The sequence below is a fragment of the Vicia villosa genome, linkage group LG4 (genome assembly GCF_029867415.1).
Source record: "Vicia villosa cultivar HV-30 ecotype Madison, WI linkage group LG4, Vvil1.0, whole genome shotgun sequence".
NCBI classification, from domain to species: Eukaryota; Viridiplantae; Streptophyta; class Magnoliopsida; order Fabales; family Fabaceae; genus Vicia; species Vicia villosa.
The window spans coordinates 118,055,764-118,078,049 of NC_081183.1; the positions used below are offsets into that span (position 1 = coordinate 118,055,764).

Consider the following 22,286-nt stretch of genomic DNA (forward strand, 5'->3'; position numbering starts at 1 on the left):
AACCTGATTATAATAACTTACCCTGAATCTCATATCTGCGTAGGGTTTCCTATTCGCCCTTCAGAATAGGTGGCGACTCTAAAACCTTTATTTTTAGGGCAGGTTGCTACATCTTGCTCTAAGTCTTCCATTCTTTTCTTGCGACTTGAATGAGTGTTGTATGAATGAGACAACTTGAATGCCTTTGTTTACCTCCTTCTCCTCCTCTCTTTCTGGATAAAGGAAAGTGACTATTAGATCCGCGACAGTTCTCGTGTCAGTGCGTACAACTAAAGCGATGCATGATGTGCAATTAAGTCAATATTTTTCAAGGAAACACCATAATGACGTTACGAAACATCAAACTTTTTATTAATTGAGCGAAAACGTCGTTTTTTACACACTTTGAAAAGGGAAATACAGAGAAACAGAGAGAAAGGACTCTAAAACTTTGACGAAGAGCCGACTTCACGTTCTAACATTTTCTTCTATTTCTTGAGCTAAGCATTCTCTGACGTAAGCTGATCGATGATCCAGGAAGCAGGAGGGATATGATGAGAAAGTGACGATTGTGTCACTTGTCGATCGAGTATTTCTAGTAACTCATCCTTCCTGTGGTGTCGTTTTCTTTACCTCCCCGCTTCACATGGGAGGACGGCACGCTAGACCCTTCACGCGAAATTTGGAAGGAGAATGCGCCCGGGGCGGGATGAATTTTGTTTTCGTTCTTCCTACGATATCACACGAACTTTTTAATTATTCTACGAGTAGGAAAGGGGAAAAAGATCTCAAATAAACCCTAGGAGTTTGCTAAGTGTGGGGATTCACCTAGACTAGAAATTCTGGAGTCCGGGAGGTCGGTTATACATAGGGAAGAGTTTAAGCACCCTACATATCCGTAGTACTCTACGGGAACCTTCTCTGTGTCTATGTGTTTGTGTTTGTTGCTTATTATTGGGAAAGTTTCTCCTTTGTATTAGGATAAGGAATTTTGAATTGATTTAAAAAGAAGACTGACTGACTGACTATTTTTGGTATTTTATTAGCTCGCTGAGATTCCTTGTGAACCTCATGCCTACATATCCCTAATGGAAGTCAGAGCTTTTTGTAGTTCGGAGAACTAACTAGGGATTTTTATGATTTTTGGTGCCTTGCTTGAAGCTCAAGGTTGAAGCTTGAATTAAATCTCTGTTTACAGTAAAGAGACATGAAATCATCTCTACAGAGAGGTATTTCTACTATTCCACCACAAACATTTTTAAAGTGACAGAAAAGCTAAATTGTTTCATTAAGATAGAGAGCCTACTTGGTTGATCAAGTATGACAGCCAACATGCCTCTTGAATGAAAGATTCTCAACCAAATTAGGGAAAGTTGTACAAGTCTGGGATGTAGCCAGAGAATGCCTTTCATGAGTCCTAAATGGGAGAATGTTTGAAATGATTGTTTGTTTGAAATGATTTGTTTGTTTGAAATGATTGTTTGTTTGTGGTGAGATAGGAGAAATACCTACCTATGAAGGTGAGCTATGTCTATCTATTGTTTGAAAGATTTGATTTTTAGCTGGCTTGAATGAGGCCCAAGCTTGAGGCTTTTGATTGATTCATTGACCCTGAGAGATAACTCTACTGGGGATGGACTTAAACAAAGGAGTTTTTGTGTTCTGTACAAAGCTCAGAATTGAGGCTGACTCTAGCTGGAGAGCATTTATTTGATGGATTTCATTTGGTGTTCTGTACAAAGCCCAGAATTGTGGCTGACTCTTAACTGGGGAATATGTCTCTTACTGACTGAGACTGATGAGATTATCTTTTTAAAGAATGAATGGAGGTTGACCCTTTCCAGGGGTTTTACTCTACTGGAGAGTTTGTCTTTTGAAAGTTCAATTTTTGGAGGCTAACCCTTTCAGGAATTTTGACTCCGCTGGTGAAATTATCTATTAAAAGACTGATTTTTCGGAGCTAACCCTTTCCAGGGATTTGGATTTAAAGGAGAGATTTTGGAGGCTAACCCTTTCCAGGGATTTATGAATGATAGCAGAAAGATTATCTATTTGAGACTTCTTGTTTAAAGCCCAGGATTAAGGCTGACTCTGATTGAGGATAGATAACTATGGATCCTAGACTCTGCTAAGGAAGATTAATGATGATAAGGGTGACAGAGACTGAGACTCAATGTGAGATTGAGACAATCTTAGCTTGTTTAAAGTCTGGTTTGAAGAATGGAAGAAACTCACCAGGATAGGCTAAAAGGTAACTAAAGAACTGTTCCTATGTTTATAAGAAACCTGATGGGTCCTTGTATACAAGCTCAAGAGAAATCTAGGAAGGACGGCACGCTAGACCCTTCACGCGAAATTTGGAAGGAGAATGCGCCCGTGGCGGGATGAATTTTGTTTCAGTTCTTCCTACGATATCACACAAACTTTTTAATTATCCTACGAGGAGGAAAGGGGAAAAAGATCTCAAATAAACCCTAGGAGTTTGCTAAGTGTGGGGATTCACCTAGACTAGAAATTATGGAGTCCGGGAGGTCGGTTATACATAGGGAAGAGTTTAAGCACCCTACATATCTGTAGTACTCTACGGGAACCTTCTCTGTGTCTATGTGTTTGTGTTTGTTGCTTATTGATTGGGAAAGTTTCTCCTTTGTGTTAGGAGAGAGAACTCAATTGAATTAAAAGAAAGACAGACTGACTGACTATTTTTGGTTTTTTATTAGCTCGCTGAAATTCCTTGTGAAGCTCATGCCTACATATCCCTAATGGAAGTCAGATCTTTTTGTAGTTCGGAGAACTAATTAGGGAAATTAATTATTTTTGGTGCCTTGCTTAAAGCTCAAGGTTGAAGCTTGAATTAAATCTCTGTTTACAGTAAAGAGACATGAAATTATCTTTACAGAGAGGTATTTCTACTATTCCACCACAAACATTAAAAGAGTGACAGAATAACTGAATTTATTTCATTCAAGAGGGGGACCTTACTTGTTTATGTGCAAGTATACCAGTCAACTGCGTCTTGAATGAAAGAAAGATGCTCAACCAAATTAGGGAAAGTTACACATGCCTGGTTTTTACTCCCAGAGCTTATCTTTCAAAATCTTAAGTGGGAGACTGATTAAAATTAAAATGTAATGTAATGTTTGTTTGTTTGAATGTGGTGAGATAGGAAAAAGATCTCTCTATAGAGGTAAGCTATATCTATCTACTGTATAAAAGATTTAACTTTAGCTGGCTTGTATGAGGCCCAAGCTTGAGGCTTTTTGATTGATTGATTTTATTGACTCTAGGAGATGACTCCACTGGGGATTAACTTGAACTAAAAGGTGATGGTGTTCTGTACAAAGCCCAGAATTGAGGCTGACTCTAGTTGGAGAGTGTTTATTTTGGTAGATTTTACTTGGTGTTCTGTACAAAGCCCAGAATTGTGGATGACTCTTAATTGGGGAATATATATATATATATATATATATATATATATATATATATATATATATATATATATATATATACGACTCTGAATATGGGAAACATTGTTTTCTGCCTTGTACAAAGCCCAAGGTTGTGGCGGACTCTAGCTAGGGAAGTCATTATTTTCTGCCTTGTATGAAGCCCAAGGTTGTGGCTGGCTGTTGAGGAAACTGAGTATGGATGACTCTATGAGGAAAAGATCCTAGAGGTTAGGAATCTTTTTCACAGGAAATGTGGTTTATCTGCCTTGTACAAAGCCCGAGGTTGTGGCTACTTGATGATGAAGGACTCACTGGGGAGACTCTATTATCTGCCTTGTACAAAGCCCAAGGTTGTGGCTGACTCTCTAAGGGAATACCTATGAGTATGGTTTTGACTCTAAGAGGAGTATGTGCCTTGTACAAAGCCCAAGGTTGAGGCTGACTTTTTAATGAAGAAAGATCTACCAGTGTGGGATCTTTTTACTCAGAGGGGATTACTCTGTTGAGGATTATCCTAAAGGTTGACCCTACTGAGGATTGTGCTTTTGTTGAATGAAAGACCCAGGTTGGAAGATTGACTCTACTGGGGGATTTATTTGGATGATTGACCTAAAGTAGACTCTACTGAGGACTTGACTTTGACTGAGATTGACTTTAAGTGAGATTTATCTTTTAAAAGTTGAATTTTTGGAAGCTAACCCTTTCCAGGGAATTTGGATTTAAGGAGTGATTTTGGAGGCTGACCCTTTCCAGGGGTTTTTGAATGATGGCAGAAAAATTAACTATGTGAGACTTCTTGTTTAAAGCCCAAGATTAAGGCTGACACTGACTGAAGATAAACAAATATGGATCCTAGACTCTGCTAAGGAGAATTACTGAAGATAAGGGTGACAGAGACTGTCCATGTCTCTCATTCCAAAAGGATGTACTCAATACTGAGATTGAGACAATCTTAGCTTGTTTAAAAGTCTGGTTTAAGGAATAGAAGAAACTCACCAGGGTAGGCTAAAAGGTTACTAAAGACCTGTTCCTATGTTTATAATAAACCTGATGGGTCCTTGTATACAAGCTCAAGAGGAAGCTGGGAATGCTTTTAAGAAGCCTGTGGGTCCTTGTACAAAGCCCAAGAGGAGGCTAATCGAGGGTCCTTGTTATAGCACAAGAGAAAGCTATGTGGTTTTGAACTTATTTTGGCTCTAAGCAAATGGGTAAGAGGTTTCATCGGGAATAATTCCTCTTGGGTGGATGTATCCTATTTGGGTTCTAAGGCTTTTTCAAGATGTTTCACCGGGAATAATTCATCTTGAGGGTTTGAACTAAAGATCTCTAATTAGGAAAGAGCCTTCACCAGGAAGACATTCTCAATCCTAGGCCATAGTCCTAATATATATATATATATATATATATATATATATATATATATATATATATATATATATATATATATAGTTTAACTGTCCTAAAGTTTCCACTCAGACGTAGCCCTAAACAATATATAAACAGTTTATATTTGACAGTAATTTAAATAAAGACTGTAAATTGAAAGCTTGTAAAGCCTAACCTGGATGGAGTGGAGGCCTTTGAAGAAGTATATACAAAGCCTCGCCAGCAATTTTGTTGTTTTATTGATAACAGTTGAATATTTATAATAAACAGTTAAAGATTTTTGAAAACAGAAGAAGTGAAGATGGACATAGGTCACATAGGTATCTGAAGAGTTTCACCGGGAATAATGCCCTTCAAATACCAGAAGAATGTTTTGAAAACAGAAAGAAGATTTTGTAAATACAGTTTTTGAAAACAAACTAAGAAAAGAAAGAAGGTGTTGGGTCTTACACTCTATTAGAGGCCCAAAGAAAATGATTTACTGTTTATAAGAAACAGTTGTTTGAAAATGATTTGAAGTGATACAAGGTTTTGTTGTCTGAAAACCTCAATCTTCAGTTTAAATCGGAGTTTGAAAACAGTTTGAAATGTTGCCAAAAGTCAACTTAATTAGGGTAAAGACAAAGTCTATACCTAATTAAGTCCTAAATGATTAGGGTTTTATCACAAGAATATTTACAAGAAATTAGGTTTTGAAAATCAAGAGAAAACTATATTTAAAAGTATCAAACATACTTAAAACCTATAATTTTGAACCTAATTAAAATATATTAAAAATAATATATATTTTTGTGAGTTTTTGATTATTCATAAAATAGATGTATTAAATGAAGAGTGTGTAAAAAATCAAGAGGAAATGATTTAATTTGATAAGTAAATCAATTATATGAAGTTTGTAAATAAAAATGATAGAAAATAGTGATAAAAAAAAGGGTTTGGTCTTGCCAAGGGTTGAACCCACGCCCTCTAGGTTACCAAACAAAACAAATACCAACTGGGCCACGCGCGTGGCCTGTTTAGGAAAGGCATCCATATGATTATATGTGAAAGCAAAACATAAAAGTGGTTTGAAAAATAAAATGAACAAAAGGTCTGAGGGGGGGATCGAACCCCAGACCTAAGGCAAGGCAAGGCTTTTGGACGCGCGCTGTAACCAATGGGACACTACGATGAATTCGTAAGTGACACACCTACTATTAAAAATAAAATAAACTCGTTTCTGGAAAATTTGAAAAATGGCGCCACCATCTTCATCTTCAACCTCAAGCTTCCATAACTTTTGAATTTTCTATCTCACTCGTTTCTCAACCAAACTCAAAGATGTAAATATGAATTTTGCTCATTTTTGAACAAGGATCATGATGGTATCCTTTTATTTCTTTTATTTTCAGTGTAATTCAAAATTCGCACGCATGAACACTAAGAACCCTAAAACTGGAATTTAACATGAAATACTCTATATGCATGATATGATGCAATTGATTGAGGGTTAATGATCCTTAAAGGTGCAGAAACCAACTGGTAACTTCATTTTTAATTTATCATGCGTGAATTATGGAGTTTGAAGTTCATGAAACTTACCTCAAAAATGGAGGTTGAGCTCTGATCAAAGTGTGCTACAGAGTTGTTGTAATGATCCAAATAGCTTCAGTGATCCCTCAGGAAGGTGTTGAGATGCTTGGCTTGGGTTGAAACTGCCCAGAACTCCTTGCTCAACCCCAACTGATGCAGCTCCAAGTGAGAGGTGAAGATGATGATTCTCCACGTACAGAAGTGTTCCAGATGTTTGGGTCACCTCTAAATACCTCCCTTGATGTGTTTGAATACTTACTTTCAAAGGAAGAGCTTTGGTTTGAAGAATCCGAGTCTTCTTGCCAAAGAACCTTTAAAAAACCTAAGTATGAGAAGAGAAGAGAGAAAGCAAGAATTATGTTGCTTTGGTGTGTTTTATTACTGAAGTATGCACTTGTATTTATAGGCAAAAGTCTCAGAGCAATTGGAGATAGTAAGCTTGCTTAATGAGGGAGTTTTGGTTTCTTGGCCATGAAGAAATTCAAGGAATCTTCAAGATGCAATGATGGTGTTTTCGAGTTAGCTCCCCAAACATTGATCTCTTTTGATCATAGGGGACAATTTTGATGTAGAATGGCTTCCAATTGGCTTAGGAGAAGATTCCTTGATGATTCACTAATATTCCATTTTGTAATGATTACTTAATCACATGGCATTGAATTTTTGAATATTCTTCAATCTCTTTGCAATGATGCATTTGATCCTCTCTTATAACTCATAATGTTTCTGAAGTTTAGAGGTATCAAATAGTGTAGGCATTTGCATAAAATTGCAAGTTTCAAACTTTGGCATGACCTATAATTTTACTCCATGAGCCCAACTTTGAACCATCATAACTCCTAGCTCAAAATGAATTTGGAGAAGGTTGAGCACAATTTGGAAATCCCTTAACATGTACTTCAATTCATTAGTTTGGGGTTTCTTCAGAATCATTTGGGAAATTTGTGAAAAATAGGCCTAAAGTTGGAAGAAAACTAGGTTAAAAACACTTCGAATTTTTTCTAAGTTTTTATAACCTATAACTTCCAAATCCCAAATCTCTTAAATGATTGATTTCTTGAAAAAAGTTGCATTGTAAGATGTTGTTTTATTTTGCAAGATCTACAACTTTCATTTTGGGAGTTTTTTGAGTGTGTAAGCAAAATTTTGAGTTCCCAAAGTACCCTTAAAAACCCTAATTCCTGACTTTTTGATCCTTGATGAATTTTCTAGAATTTCTTTTGCCAAATGACTTCAATAATCATATATTGATGATATTGATCCTTAAAAGTCATGGTTTGACCAAAAATCCTAAAAGTCAAAGGTGATCTTGTATAGTTGACTTTTTCCAGATGAAGTGAAATCTTTGACTTTTTGTGATGAATCAAACTCTCCTCCTCAAATGAGTGATGTGAATGGATTATATTGAGTTAATAGAAGTTCTTGAGTCATGCTTTGAGTTTTGGATCCATGTCCTGATTAAAAGTCAACTATGCTAGTGAATTAGGTCTGAAACCCTAATTGTCGACCAGATGAAATTGATGATTGTAGATCTTGAATTGAAGTGTAATGTCCTATGGATATTGTCATATGGATCATTTGAAGATGATTGAAGCCTTTGAGTGATGCCCTGGGGCTTTTTAGGGTTTCCCAAATGTGATCCCTGATTGCAGTCCTTGATAGGCTCAAAACCCTAGATTGGTGAACTAAGCAAACCTGAGTCCAGATGATTGTTGTCTAATCAACATAGGTGAATAAATGAATCATTTGAATCCTATGATTGTATTAGAGGTTATTCTCATATTGATTGATCCTTTGCCTGAACTCCTTTGTCCTTGAGCACCCTCGATTGGGTATCAGGCAAACAAGTGACTGCTCTGAGTACCTGTCTTGAGTTTGATAAGGTATTTGGAGGTGTGACATCTCAGGGGGGTAAAAATTAGGGTATGACATTTTGCATTAATTTTTTTTTATGCAAGATGTGTTTTTATTTTTAAAAAAGAAAGATGCAAAATAAATGTTTTTTATAAATAAATAACGAAATACTAGTGTCTTAGTTTTGATCGAAAAGTTTTTTTTTAAGATTTGATCTCCGTAGATCTCTGATTATCTATGAGAATTTGTGGGATGGGGATGGGGGAAAATATTCTCTGTGGCGGGGATCGGTGATGGAGATGGAAAAATATTTGAGAGCGGAGTGGAGAACGAGAAAATATCCTTCACACATTTTCTGCCCGTTAACATCCCTAATTTATAGACTAAATTAACCTTTTTTTTCTTTACTTATTCCTCTCTCCGAAATAAAGTATTAACAAAAAATTCAAAAAATAAATTAAAATGTATTTTAAGTAAAAATTTAAATTTGAAACAAAATACATTTGACATTTTAGATATTTTACTTAGGAGAATACTTAAATACAATTTCTTAGGTGTGGTTTGTACTATTTTTCAATGAAAATATGACAAGTGTATAATTTCCTTTTACACATATGTAATTTTATCATATTTTCACTCATTTGATGTTAAAGTACGTTTGTCATATTTTCATTGAAAAATAGCACAAATCACATATCTAAGGAATTGTAGGTAAGTTTTTCTCTTTTTTTTAATATATATTTCATTTTAGATGAAATATAATTCTGAAAAGAAAAAGTGACCGCTAAAGACACATAGACACGTGTTTTTTAATTTTTGTTTCAATATTTAAATGGTGAAAATATAATTTTCTATAAAAAAGAATTTAATCAATTAGTATAACTTTTCACTAACATTTATTTATATTTTTATAATTTATAATTAAACTAAATTGAATTTAAAGGTTTAGAGGTAAAAAAGTTTTGCAATCTCGTCCAATAAAAAATTATCATCCTACTTTGCCGTCCAATAAAAAATATTAATTTACGAAATACATGTCATTTTTTTGGACGGTGCATATTCTATATTTTCAATAAATTTTACAATTATTTTTGAAAATTTTAAGTTTCTACCAATTATAGGAATATTATTTTCTAAAAATAATAAATATGAGAACATTATTCCAAAAAATTAATTTTAAAACTTTTACTTTTATAGAAATAATTTTAAAACTTTGAAACAACTTAACAAAGTTGACTTGATAGTTTGAATAAAGAGTCAAATAGTAAGGTTGTCATAAGTTTCATTTTTAAAATCAACAAATATGTTAAAAAATAAATACCAAAATAATATTTTAATCCAAAAGAAACAATTTTTAATTTGTTCTTACTATCTTTTATATAAGAAGATGACAAGAAAGAGAGGTTAAGAGTTAGCAAATAAAATGAGCAAAACAAAGCATAGCATTCACTGTACCCAGAAATGAATCCTGTTTTATCATTATCAAAGGTAAACAAACATTAACATCTCTTCTATATATTATCATTTTCCATTTCTAATATCAAAAACCACCACCTCAATATTCATTCATTCGCATCTTCTTTATTTTTTGAACTACAAAATTTAGATTAATATTCATTCATCTTCTCATTTTAGATATATATTATTTTCTGATTCCAATATCAGAATTTCATCATCCATTTTCAGACATCATGGTACGCACTTTCTCATCTTTTCTCTCTATTTTTTCTTAGTTTCTTCATATAAATATTGTTGCCGGAAAAGAAGAAAAAAAAAAAACACAAAAGCTGTTTTCCGGCAACCTTTGTTGATTGTTCATATCGATGTTTGTTTGACATGTTGTTGCTAGTGGATTGTTCGATTATTGTTGCTAGTGGATTGTTAATATTATATAGATATTGATTCAATTATAATAATGTTTCACTTTACTATATGAAAATGTACATGTGAATGAAATAGTTTAATTCATTATTTGATTCTCTTTTCTCTTTTCGTGCACATAACGCTGGGAAAGAAGAGTGCTATAATATTATTGTAACAAAAAAAAAGTACAATAATAATACTTTCATTTGCTTAACTTGCAAGTATTGGTAACTACTTTTTTCCTCTCAAAATAAATATTGATCCTACATTTGAAAACTTATTAATCTCACATAAATGGATGGAATTTATATGAATTTCACATGTCACTATTTAAAACTTATGTTTAAAGGTCGACAAACCAGCCTGTTCGATGCGTTTAGATCCGTCCCGCAAAAACCCAGAAAAAATAAGGGTGAAATAGGGCGGACGAGGGGAGATTGCACATTTTTAATTTAAAAATTGTAAAAATTTATATTAATGTCCGCAAATAGCATATAAATTTGTTGGTAATTTATATATTTAAATTTGTTGGAAATTTATACATTTTTTTTGTTAATTGTTATTAGTTTGTTTTTTTATGGTTTGATTCTAGTTGTTTTGTTTTTGTTAATTTTGTGTTTTTTTAGTTTGGAACTAAACTTGTGCTTGTAATAAAATCCATGATTAATAGGGATTGATTAATATAAAGTAGTAACAATTAAAACAACTAATTAGGCTTTAAATTTATGTGCACCTAAACCTAACCTTTTAGGATTCAAATTTTTGAATTAAAATTTGTTACTGGAGATGCAGGAAATTGCAAATAGCATTGTGTTAACGAAGCCATTCACGTTAAAAAGCGATTCTGATTCAGAGGAAAATTACAGTGCTCCTAATCTTTTACAGCGTATATTAAGCCTTCTTAAGAATGTGCGGCCAGGAGCTGATCTCACACGTTTCCAGGCAAGTTTAATTCAAACCCATAGTTTGATGATTTCTTAAATTAATTTGTATATAATTGATGTTAAATATTAAAATTTAAAGTGAATTATGTTCGAATACATTTACATAAAATCAAATTTACCCGTAATTAAGTATGTTAAAATCAATTTTACGCGTTTTGAATCAATTTTAGATAATTCAAATGTGGAATCAAACATAGAGTATGTTTGGGTTCACGTTTGAACCAGTGGAGTTTGATTTTAACCATGTAGAATTGATTATACATGTTCGGTTTGTCGAGTAAAATTGATTCTGATTCTTTTTGAACTGAAGCTGGAATTTTTAATTTTTGAGTCTAAATATGATTTATATATCGAGATTTAATGTTAAGTTCACTTGTACATAAATTTATTCAAACATAAATTCCGTAGCACCACATCTCTGAAAAATGTATGTTTGTATTGTGGTCGGTGTCTGAAACCGACATTGACACTTGTAATTACATTTAATTTATTAGTTTTTTTAAAATTATTATCAATCTAGACGAGTCCCTGTCGATGTTGTGTTTCTGGTCTGAAAATAACATTGTATTGTATTGTTGATTCCTTAGTGCAGCTACCTCCATTATTCAATTTCCCAAAGTCACAGCTTCAATGCTATGGTGAATCAATATACTCCACATCTTCAGATTTACTAAACAAATGCAACACTGGCCTAACTCCAATTGAAAGACTCATATCTGTCATAACATGCAGCATATCAACCACGCGCCCTCCGATATTCGGCCTCGCTCCATACAATCCCGTCCTCGGCGAGACTCATCATGTTTCCAAGGGAAACCTCAATGTCCTAGTAGAACACGTTGCACACCATCCTGCTGTTTCGGCTCTCCATGCAACCGATCAGAAGGAAAACATCGAAATGATATGGTGTCACTATCCTGTCGCGAAGTTTAATGGTACTTCGGTGGAGGTTCGCGTGCACGGGAAGAGGAAACTGAAGCTTCTTAATCATGGAGAGACGTATGAGATGAATTCTCCGAATTTGTTTATAAGGGTTCTTCCGGTTCCGGGAATTGATTGGGTTGGGAATGTGAATATCAGGTGTGTGGAAACAGGTCTTGCGGCGGAGTTGTGTTATATAAGTCAATCTTTCTTTGGATTTGGTGGAAGTAGAAGAGTCATAAAAGGGAAGATTATTGATTCATTGAAATCTAAGATTCTATATAAAGTTAATGGACATTGGGATAGGTATGTATATATGTTTCTCACTTTGATGCTTTCATTAATTTTCTCAAAACATTGTAATATTTTGATGATTATGTTTCTAATACTATATAATATATGTTGCAGTACTGTAAAATTAAAGGATACCAATAGCGGAGAAGAAAGAGTGATATATGATGCTAAAGAAGTCATTTCAAGACTTCAAACTCCCACCGTTAAGGATGCAGAGGTAATGGATTGGACAATAAGTCTCTGCAGTTGTGTACAGATGATATCTGGTTTCTAAAAATCGTAGCATGTTTTTTTATGCAATATATGAATGTTAATGTGTACATTTTTTTTAATGGAATCTAAGATTCTCTTGTGCTTGTTTTGTTAGAGTGTGTGGCAAACTGAATCAGCTTTGATATGGAGTAAAGTGAGCCAAGCTGTCTTAAACAAAGACTGGGAAAAAGCAAGAGAATTAAAGAAATTTGTGGAAGAAAAACAAAGGGAGGAATTAAGAGAAAGAGAGTCCAAAGGAGAAACTTGGGTTCCTAAGCATTTCATTATGTCTCAAAGCAAAGAAGGGGACTGGGACTGTGTACCTATTCAAAAGTTGGTCCCACCCTCTCCTATTGTTACATTGTAATATGTCATATAGTGTTTGAAAAACTTAAAATTTATGATAGAAAATTACGATGGAACCGAAGCTTAACATATCAGTTTTTTCAAAATCACAGTGAAAAAGATAAACGTGCGACAATAATGGTCCACTGTATTACCGGTTTACCGATTCAACTGTACTATAATATTATTGCAATAATATTAAACTATCAAATGGATGGGTTATTGTAAAAGTCACCATTAGTTAGGCCAACCAATCTCTCTATAAACTAAAGTAAAGTTGTACCACATGTTGGTTGGTTGCTTCTTAGAAGGAACAAATTTTGTCTCTAAGTATGTGTTTGGCTACCATACTCTTAACAAAATATTGAGTTTAATACTTTCCTTTCCTTTAGACTTTAAATATCATATCATAGTTTTAAATTATCCTGTTGTACTTTTACATTACAAAACAAAATGCTGCCTAGACAGTTGCAAAGACCTCAAAAGTCTTTATATTACAATTTCAGATGCAGGCCATAAACTATGTATCATATTGAATAGTTAAAATTTACAAGTTTTGTATATTCTAATCATCCAATATATAAACTTCACATTGTACCAAAAATATTACAAATTTCACTGACAGAAAATTCTCTTAATCTTATAAATTTTAATTACAGTTCATTAAATTAACGATCGAGATTATTTACTTCGAGTAAATAAAAGATTATGCAAGAGAAACAATGTCTCCTATATTTGACTTAACTTGAATCCAATTCTAACAAACACTTATCAAGATATCTACAAACTGAAATTAAACATTATTCATAGAAAATAAAACACAAGAAACATTCAAAAGATATTTCTCTCAATTTTTCTTTTTCTTTCAATCAACAGATTCATCAAACAACCTAACATGCCTTATTTCTCTCTTGTATTACCTCAATCCAAGAACATTAAGCAAATTTCATTGATTTTCTTTCAAATCTGATTCACTACTCCTATTAAACGACTTCTCTCTAATAGTATCCAACAGCGGTCTCCATAACCGCCCTCTACATGTGCTCCGCCCTCCATACGCCATACCGAATTGCTCAGCCCCCGTGACTCTCCCGGGACTCATCGACGGTGAACTCCAAATACTACTCAAACCATCTTGGTTTGACAAAGGAATACCTTTCAACGACTTTTTACCTTCACACTTACTACTCTTCGCCTTCGCGGTGAGCCTTTTCGCAAGCGAAGCCAAGTCCACAGGCGAAACATCAGCTTGTAGAATTGAGTAAGGCAACATGAAATACACATTTCCTGGTTGAAGCTGTGTATCTCCTTTCAATGGTTTAGAACAAGATGAAAGAAGTTGAAGAGAGGTACAAACAAAATGAGTTGGTGGATTTCTAGTAGTGATTACTTGGTTAACTGAAATCGGTTGCTCGAAAACCTCTACATAGCCACTTAGATGAACCAAACGAATTTTCTTTGATGCTGAAGGTGATCTTGAAGAAAAACACCCTCCCATCTTTCAATCAATAAAAAAACGAATCGAAACGACAAAAGCAGAATCTGAACTATGCAAAGAATGTTTCTTTGAGATTTTGTTGATGAAGATGAAAGTTTAGAATTTTTGTTTAGTTATATATGTATATATATTAAGAATATAGTGAATATACAATAGTCAATAGGCAATTAAGGATTTGACTATTGAAGCATATACAGATAAACAAGTTTCTGACTAATTAATATTCTTTGTGTATATCTTGTATGGCTACTTTGAAACTCAAGATGAAATCTTAAATGGATAATAATGCCATTTATAGGTAAGAAATTTTGTAGTAGTGCAACGACCAGGCATAACTAAAATCAAAAAGTCATTTTTCAATTTTTTTTAAAGCTATAATTTCTTACCAAATCGTAGGGAATGGGTTGCTGACTCAAGTAGACATAGTCTTTTTTTTCTTTGTGCTAAGCTAATAATGCTAGTTTGAACCATTGAATCAGTCAAAGCAATTCACTGTTATTTTTTCTGATTGGTTCATTTGGTTGTGACAATTAGCACCTTTTTCTCCCTAATTATCAAAAGCTTCTTTTATTTTTTCACTGCTTAATAATTATAGTATTATGTATATAATAGGGGCCTTGATTGATATGTGAGTATATGAAAAGGTGGACTTTGGAACACAAGGTATGTATTGACTGAAGTATTTGAAACGCAAACTTTCTATTTTTTTCTAACTTTATTTATTTAAAGGAACCACTACTTTCTCTTCAATTCATCATGGATATCACTCACTTTGTTCTTTAGTGTTACTAACTGTAATCTTGCTGCTTCGTTTTGTTTTGGTCCAACTTAAGGCTTCCTTGTGGTAGGTGTGCCTGCCATTCTTATATTGCTCAACTCACTAAGTGATGCAAAATGTGGCATTGGATTTATATTGACTTCATTTCTTTTATAGGATGATTAAGACTAGTAGGAGGAGAAACTATAATCCTTAAATGGAAGTATCTATTTTAAGAGAGATAGATGCAATAAGGTTTAAAAATATTTAAAAAACAATTAATGATCTAGGACTTACTTGATTGAGAGATTACTTTTACTTGATTGAGAGATTATTTTTATTTAATGTCTATATCTCTCATAAGGGGAAATGTTTCTACGTGGGCTAAGATACAGACACTTCTTTATTGTTTTGTTTCTACCTCTTTGTTTCCTCGAAGTCGTGGGAGGTGTCTTAGTAAGAGAAAGAGATTCTTCAGAAGATCTAGTTTATTTCATTGGGAAGGTTTTGCAATGGCTGAAAGTTCTTTACCAGTAAGTAGAAAATATTTCCCTAACACTCCTAGCACCAACCAAAAAAACTAATACACTATTTTCTCTCCCATACTATAGTGGTGAGAACCGACTATTCCATCAGACAAATACTTCATAAACCATATTTAGAAGCAGGATTTTAAAAACTGGACCGGATATCAAATTGGTGAGAGTATTAGGTCACTGGTTTATTGGTCGAACCACTGGATCATTGGTCGAACCGCATGACTAAACCGGATTAAACCAGATAACTCGGTTCAATAGACCGGTCGTTATAACAAAATTATATAGGTATAAAACATGTCAAACCGGATGATTTAGTCTATATAAAATATAACTAGCACTTAAATTTTTTGAAAATATCATATCATAAATAAATTTACAAATTCATAATTTAAATTTAAATTTTAAACATAGATATCACACATAATAAAATAGTACAAAATTATAAAGTAGAACTGCAAACAAATTTTAATCGCAACATAATCTACTTAAATAATATATAATTAAATAATTTATAACCAAATAATTTCATTGTCTACTAAATTTAATTTAAAGGAAGAAAAATTGTTTAAATGTTGGAATCTCCTTCTTCAATATCAAAACTATATGCAACAAAGTCAACCGTCTGCAACATCTTTATTTTATTTTTATTTAAATTATTTTTTTATTTTTATTTTTCATTAAAATAATCAAAATGGCGTCGTTTTAATTTTTTAAATAACTTTTTTTGTTAAAATGCAATTAAACCACCGGTTCATGAAAACCGCCGGTTTTTCATGTTTTAGCGGTTTACATCAGTTTTGACCGGTTCACACCGGTTCAATGACATATCCGATCCAGCAATTGAACAAGAACGATTACTTGGCCGGTTTCTGGTTCGACCGTCCGGTCCGATTTTTAAAACACTGTTTGGAAGGAAGAATGACAAAGTGGGTCATAAAACTTCCAGAGTTTGACATGTCTTTGACATGTCTTATTGTTAAATACGAGGCTCTATACACAAGAGAGGTGAGTTTTGTGGGATTAAAAATCCTTTTTAAAAACAAAATCATTTACAAAAACTAAGTTTAAAAATCTGTTATAAAACAAATTGAATAAGATCATGTCGCTACGCGAAAAAAATACAGAGTCGTCGTCGAAATTTATTTATTCCAAAGGGAAAAGGAAACATCGAGAAAACTCTAAAAGAATGGATAAGATGGTTGTTGCTACCGCGAAAAAAAACAACACAGTCTCCACAAACTTTATTTATCTCAATAAGGGAGAGGAAATATCAAGCAACCTCAAACAGGGAAAAAATAAGGTCTTGCAACTAAGTTCGGGTTCGGGAGTCGATTACGCAAGGGGAATGTATTAGCACCTGTCACGTCCGTAGTACTCTATGGGATCCACTCTGGTTATTCTAACAAAAGGATGTGTATATCTAAAGACTTACTTGCTAAGGGAATGCATGAATAAATTGATTGGGAAAAATAAAATATTATTATTATTGAGCTCGTCAGGGTTTCCTGAACCATGTGCTTACGTATCCCTAATGTGCAATAGAGAAATCAGAGCTTCGTAGTTCCTCTAAAAAAGGTTTGTTTGTATGTTTTTTAGTGGATGGCATTAACGTTCGCACTCTAGCATTAGGGAAAAGCCAAGAGGCATATTGATTTGGATTTTTTGAAGTGTTTTGGTGGAGAATACATCAAACGATCTCTCAAAGGCTGAGGGTATATTAGTATTTGTCCCTTAGTATTGAAAATGTTTGAGAGTGAGTATTCTATACAATTGAGACAGACGTCTCATGTGCAAAACACTTTAAGAAGAGGTAAGGAATAACTCTGACTCATCTTTTCTCACGTACTTAAGGCTCATGATGTATTTGTACATATCGGATTTATTACGTATTTTGAATTTGATTAAGAAAGAGTCTCGCTCGTGTTCATTAGTTGTTAAATTTCAACTTTATAGGCGGTGCTTCAATAATCCTTGCTAAAATATTCGACGAAAGAAGTATAGGAAAAAATTCATGAAGGACCGGAAGGGCAACACTTGAGATGATACACTTTAGAAAATAAGACCCCCATGGATCGGTATTTTTGGCGGACCATAAGTGAAAAGGCCAAACTTCATACCTAGAAGTGTGACAAATGCCAAAGGCACGGTGACATTCACCTTGCTCCTTCGACAAAGATGAACAACTTATCATTCCAGTGGCCTCTAGCATAGTTGGAAATGGATATATATATATATATATATATATATATATATATATATATATATATATATATATATATATATATATATATATATATATATATATATATATATATATGAGGAGGGATATTCTTACTCCAGGAGTAAATTATTTACACTTACTCCAAATCTGGATCATTGATTCTTCTCAATCTAATGGTTAAAAATATTAAGTAATTAAATGTGGAGAGAGAAAATCATTACTTATTACTTTTAACCATTAGATTGAGAAGAATCAATGATCCAGATTTAGAGTAAGTGTTAATAACTTACTCCTGGAGTAAGAATATCCCTCCTCTATATATATATATATATATATATATATATATATATATATATATATATATATATATATTAGGCCTTTAGCAACAACATAACTTAAGTTCTTGATCGTAATCATCGACTATTTTACAAAATGGATCGAAGCGAAACCACAAGAAAAAATCACAAGCCACAAGATACCATATTTCTTCAAAAGAAATATTCTCACTCGATTTGGCGTTCCGCAAAGCGTAGTGAGTGATAACGGTGTGCAGTTCAAAGACAAGAAATTCAAAGAGTTAATGAAAGATTGTAAAATAGATGATTGCAGGGATTAAAAAGTTGTGAGATAATCTGACATTTAATTTGTTGCAACCATCCGATCAAGATTAATGATAGAGATGATTAAAAATTAATTTTTTAAATATGTAATATGAGTTTTCTAATTTTAAATTAACAATTGAGATTATATACTTCGAGTAAATATGCTTCTCTTGCACAAGGAAATTCGAATCCCGATAATCTAATTCTCCTATATCTGAATCAACTTAAATCCAATTCTAACAAACACTTGCCATGAAATCTACAAACTAAAATCAAACATTATTCATAGTCGACCTTGTACATGTGCAGGGAGAGTCTTAACACAAAGTCTCAAATAATTTGAGACCTCAATTTTTTTAAAACTTCATAATTTAATGAAGTAAATAATATTTAACTCTATTTTTAAAAAATTAAAAATATTTAACATGTAGTTAAGTAGTTATTGTATGTTTTAGTGCCTAATAGATAGTCAATTTCAATCAATTTGCAATATATTTATATTATTAATATTTTATAAATGTCACATTTTATTATTTTTGTCTTGGGTCTCATTATGTGTTAGACCGGTCATATTCATAAAAATATATAACAAAGTGTCTCAAATTTCTTTTTTCTATACAATCAATAGATTCGTCTGTTTAAAAAAAAAAGTTAAATAAATTTTTGGTCCTTATAAATATCACAATTTTGATTTTTGGTCTTTATAAAAGAATTAGATTTTTAGTTCCTATAAAATTACTTTTGCACACACTTTTAATTGCTATAGAAAGACTAAAAGTCAATTTTTTTTATAAAGACTAAAAATAATTGTTGGTAATTTTAGAGGACTCCAAACATATTTATCCCTTAAAAAAAACCAAATATCCTAACATGCCTTCTTTCTCTCTTGTATTACCTCAATCCAAGAACATTAAGCAAACTTCATTGATTTTCTTTCAAATCTGATTCACTACTCCTATTGAATGACTTCTCTCTAATAGTATCCAGCAGCGGTCTCCATAACCGCCCTCTACACGTGCTCCGCCCTCCATATGCCATACCGAATTGCTCAGCCCCCGCTACTCTCCCGGGGCTCATTGATGGTGAACTCCAAATACTACTCAAACCATCTTGGTTTGACAAAGGAATACCTTTCAATGACTTTTTACCTTCATACTTATTACTCTTCGCCTTCGCGGTGAGCCTTTTCACGAGCGAAGCCAAGTCCACGGGCGAAACATCAGCTTGTAGAATTGAGTAAGGCAACATGAAATACACATTTCCTGGTTGAAGTTGTGTATCTCCTTTCAATGGTTTAGAACAAGAAGAAAGAAGTTGAAGAGAGGTACAAACAAAATGAGTTGGTGGATTTCTAGTAGTGATTACTTGGTTAACCGAAATCGGTTGCTCGAAATCCTCTACATAGCCACTTAGATGAACCAAAAGAATTTTCTTTGATGCTGAAGGTGATCTTGAAGAAAAACACCCTCCCATCTTTCAATCAATAAAAAACGAATCGAAACGACAAAAGCTGAATCTAAACTATGCAAACTATGCAAAGAATGTTTCTTTGAGATTTTGTTGATGAGGATGAAAGTTTGGAATTTTTGTATTGTTATATATGCATATATATTAAGAATATAGTGAATATACAATAGCCAATAGGCAATTAAGGATTTGACTATTGAAGCATATACAGATAAACAAGTTTCTGACTAATTATTCTTTGTGTATATCTTCTATGGCTACTTTGAAACTCAAGATGAAATCTTAAATGGATAATAATGCCATTTATAGGTAAGAAATTTTGTAGTAGTGCAACGACCAGGCATAACTAAAATCAAAAAGTCATTTTTCAATTTTTTTAGAAGCTATAATTTCTTACCAAATCGTAGGGAATGGGTTGCTGACTCAAGTAGACATGGTCTTTTTTTTCTTTGTACTAAGCTAATAATGCTAATTTAAACCATTGAATCAGTCAAAGCAAATCACTATTATCATTTATATATATATATATATATATATATATATATATATATATATATATATATATATATATATATATATATATATATATATATATATATATAAACTGTTATTATCCCTAGAACTATAATGAGCGGTAAGCCGGTATCATTTTCACACTTAAAGCAGACAATATCTCGCAGTAGCAGTGACGCAGATTTAAGGTCGACTGGAACATTTTTATTTTTGATGAAAATGAACTGACTTTGCCGTGATGCTTGGGACAGAACAGAAGCACTGCTTATTATATGATAGGGCCCTTGATTGATATGTGAGTACATGTTAAGGTGGACTTTGGAACATTAGGTATTGATTGAAGTATATGAAACGCAAACTTTCTATTTTTTCTAATTTTTTTGATTTAAAAGAACTACTACTACTTTATCCTCAATTCATCGTGGATATCACTAGTTTTTCGTTTATGTTACTAATTATAATCTTGTTGCTTCGTTTTGTTTTGGTCCAACTTGAGACTTCCTAGTGGTAGGTGTGCCTGCAATTCTTATATTGCTCAACTCACTAAGTGATGCAAATTGTGGCATTGGATTTACATTGACTTCAATTCTTTTATAGGATGATTAAGACTGGTAGGAGGAGAAACTATTATCCTAATTAGATTTTTTTTGTCAAAACTTACTAATGATTTTTATTTTTAAGAAAAAGAAAATATCTATTTTAAAAGAGATTTATACAATAAAGTTTATATATATATATATATATATATATATATATATATATATATATATATATATATATATATATATATATATATATAAAATAGGACTTACCATGAGTTTAGTGATCTGATTTTGATATCTAACGTTTTCTCCTCTTCTTGAATTTTCTCTTTTATCTATTCTGCATTTTTTTAAGCGGTCTTGGCATTTTTGTAATCATTATCAAGAGTAGTTAATGTTTTGTTAGTCGACTTAAATAAGATTTTGTCAAAATCATAATTCTCCTTTATCTTCAAGAGCTCGAATTTTTTAGCGTTTCTTCTTTCTTTTAAGAAAAATTTGAATTCTTAAACATTGTTCTATTAAATATTGTGCTCCTCATCAAATATGTTCTGAGCTGAAGCATTTTTTATGGACTCATTGTTTTCGCCTTTTCAATGTTGCTAGACGCATTAAGATGATCATAAATAAACAAACGTTGTCCTTCTCCTAGAAGTGAAACTCTTCCTCGGTGGAAGGTCCCGAAGATCCACCTTTTAGGCAGCTACTAGTACCATCCATTTCAAACCATCTCTTTGAAACCCACTCTTTCAAACCATCCATTTCTTTCTCGGATAGCCTCTCCGCAAACACCTACGAATAACCCTTGATTCAACTACCAAAAAGAAAGAAAACCCTAAAGTTAAAATTTTATAAATTTCAAACCTACCATTGTATCAGCAATAGTGGATTATTTAGAACCCAAACGGTGGATGCCGGTCCACAAATGCGACGAGTCAAGTCTTCTCGCGAGATTCAAGTTAGCTCTCTTAAACAACACATCACCATGTTCTTCCTCAGCAAGAAAACCAGTAGTGGATGTTGTACCCATGCAAATTCTAGCAATATTCTAAAATACTGTAACAATAAAACATCAACAACCACAAATCTCAAACAGAAAAACTAAGAAAGTCATTGGTTTGGAACTTTCATCGAACACTTTGCAGGCAACCTGTTTAAACCCTGAGATGCCACAATACTAAAACAAACCATTCCTAAACATGAACACAAATCTCTACCACAAATTCCATTATACAGATACACCACTAAACACCGTTAAACAACAAACTTACGAACCAAATCTCTATCA

General features: G+C 32.9%; 3 protein-coding genes across 4 annotated transcripts; 1 reads left to right on the forward strand and 2 right to left on the reverse strand.

Annotated features, from left to right (window-relative positions):
- Window positions 1–9,657: 9,657 nt before the first annotated feature.
- Window positions 9,658–13,215, forward strand: LOC131599535 (oxysterol-binding protein-related protein 4B-like). Of its 2 annotated transcripts, XM_058871853.1 has the most exons (6): window positions 9,658–9,728; window positions 9,876–9,934; window positions 10,896–11,045; window positions 11,640–12,274; window positions 12,377–12,479; window positions 12,630–13,215. In XM_058871853.1, the coding sequence occupies exons 2-6, from the start codon at window positions 9,932–9,934 to the stop codon at window positions 12,879–12,881; spliced, it is 1,143 nt and encodes a 380-aa protein (XP_058727836.1). In that variant the 5' UTR covers window positions 9,658–9,728; window positions 9,876–9,931; the 3' UTR covers window positions 12,882–13,215. The 2 variants fall into 2 exon arrangements, with proteins under 2 accessions (XP_058727836.1, XP_058727835.1); XM_058871852.1 differs by lacking the exons at window positions 9,658–9,728; window positions 9,876–9,934 and having other exon boundaries at window positions 9,966–11,045.
- A 202-nt stretch (window positions 13,216–13,417) lies between these two features.
- LOC131599536 (uncharacterized) lies at window positions 13,418–14,599 on the reverse strand. The gene has a single exon (XM_058871854.1). It carries the CDS (start codon window positions 14,355–14,357, stop codon window positions 13,806–13,808), a length of 552 nt encoding a protein of 183 aa, XP_058727837.1. The 5' UTR covers window positions 14,358–14,599; the 3' UTR covers window positions 13,418–13,805.
- Window positions 14,600–19,156: 4,557 nt separating this feature from the next.
- LOC131599537 (uncharacterized) lies at window positions 19,157–20,191 on the reverse strand. The gene has a single exon (XM_058871855.1). It carries the CDS (start codon window positions 19,947–19,949, stop codon window positions 19,398–19,400), a length of 552 nt encoding a protein of 183 aa, XP_058727838.1. The 5' UTR covers window positions 19,950–20,191; the 3' UTR covers window positions 19,157–19,397.
- Window positions 20,192–22,286: the final 2,095 nt, after the last annotated feature.

Coding starts and splice junctions, on each gene's coding strand:
- LOC131599535 (XM_058871852.1), top strand. CDS start 10,890: ATGCAGGAAATTGCAAATAGCATTGTGTTAACGAAGCCATTCACGTTA. Junction 11,046..11,639: donor CTGATCTCACACGTTTCCAG/GCAAGTTTAATT, acceptor TCCTTAGTGCAG/CTACCTCCATTATTCAATTT. Junction 12,275..12,376: donor GTTAATGGACATTGGGATAG/GTATGTATATAT, acceptor TATATGTTGCAG/TACTGTAAAATTAAAGGATA.
- LOC131599536 (XM_058871854.1), bottom strand. CDS start 14,357: ATGGGAGGGTGTTTTTCTTCAAGATCACCTTCAGCATCAAAGAAAATT.
- LOC131599537 (XM_058871855.1), bottom strand. CDS start 19,949: ATGGGAGGGTGTTTTTCTTCAAGATCACCTTCAGCATCAAAGAAAATT.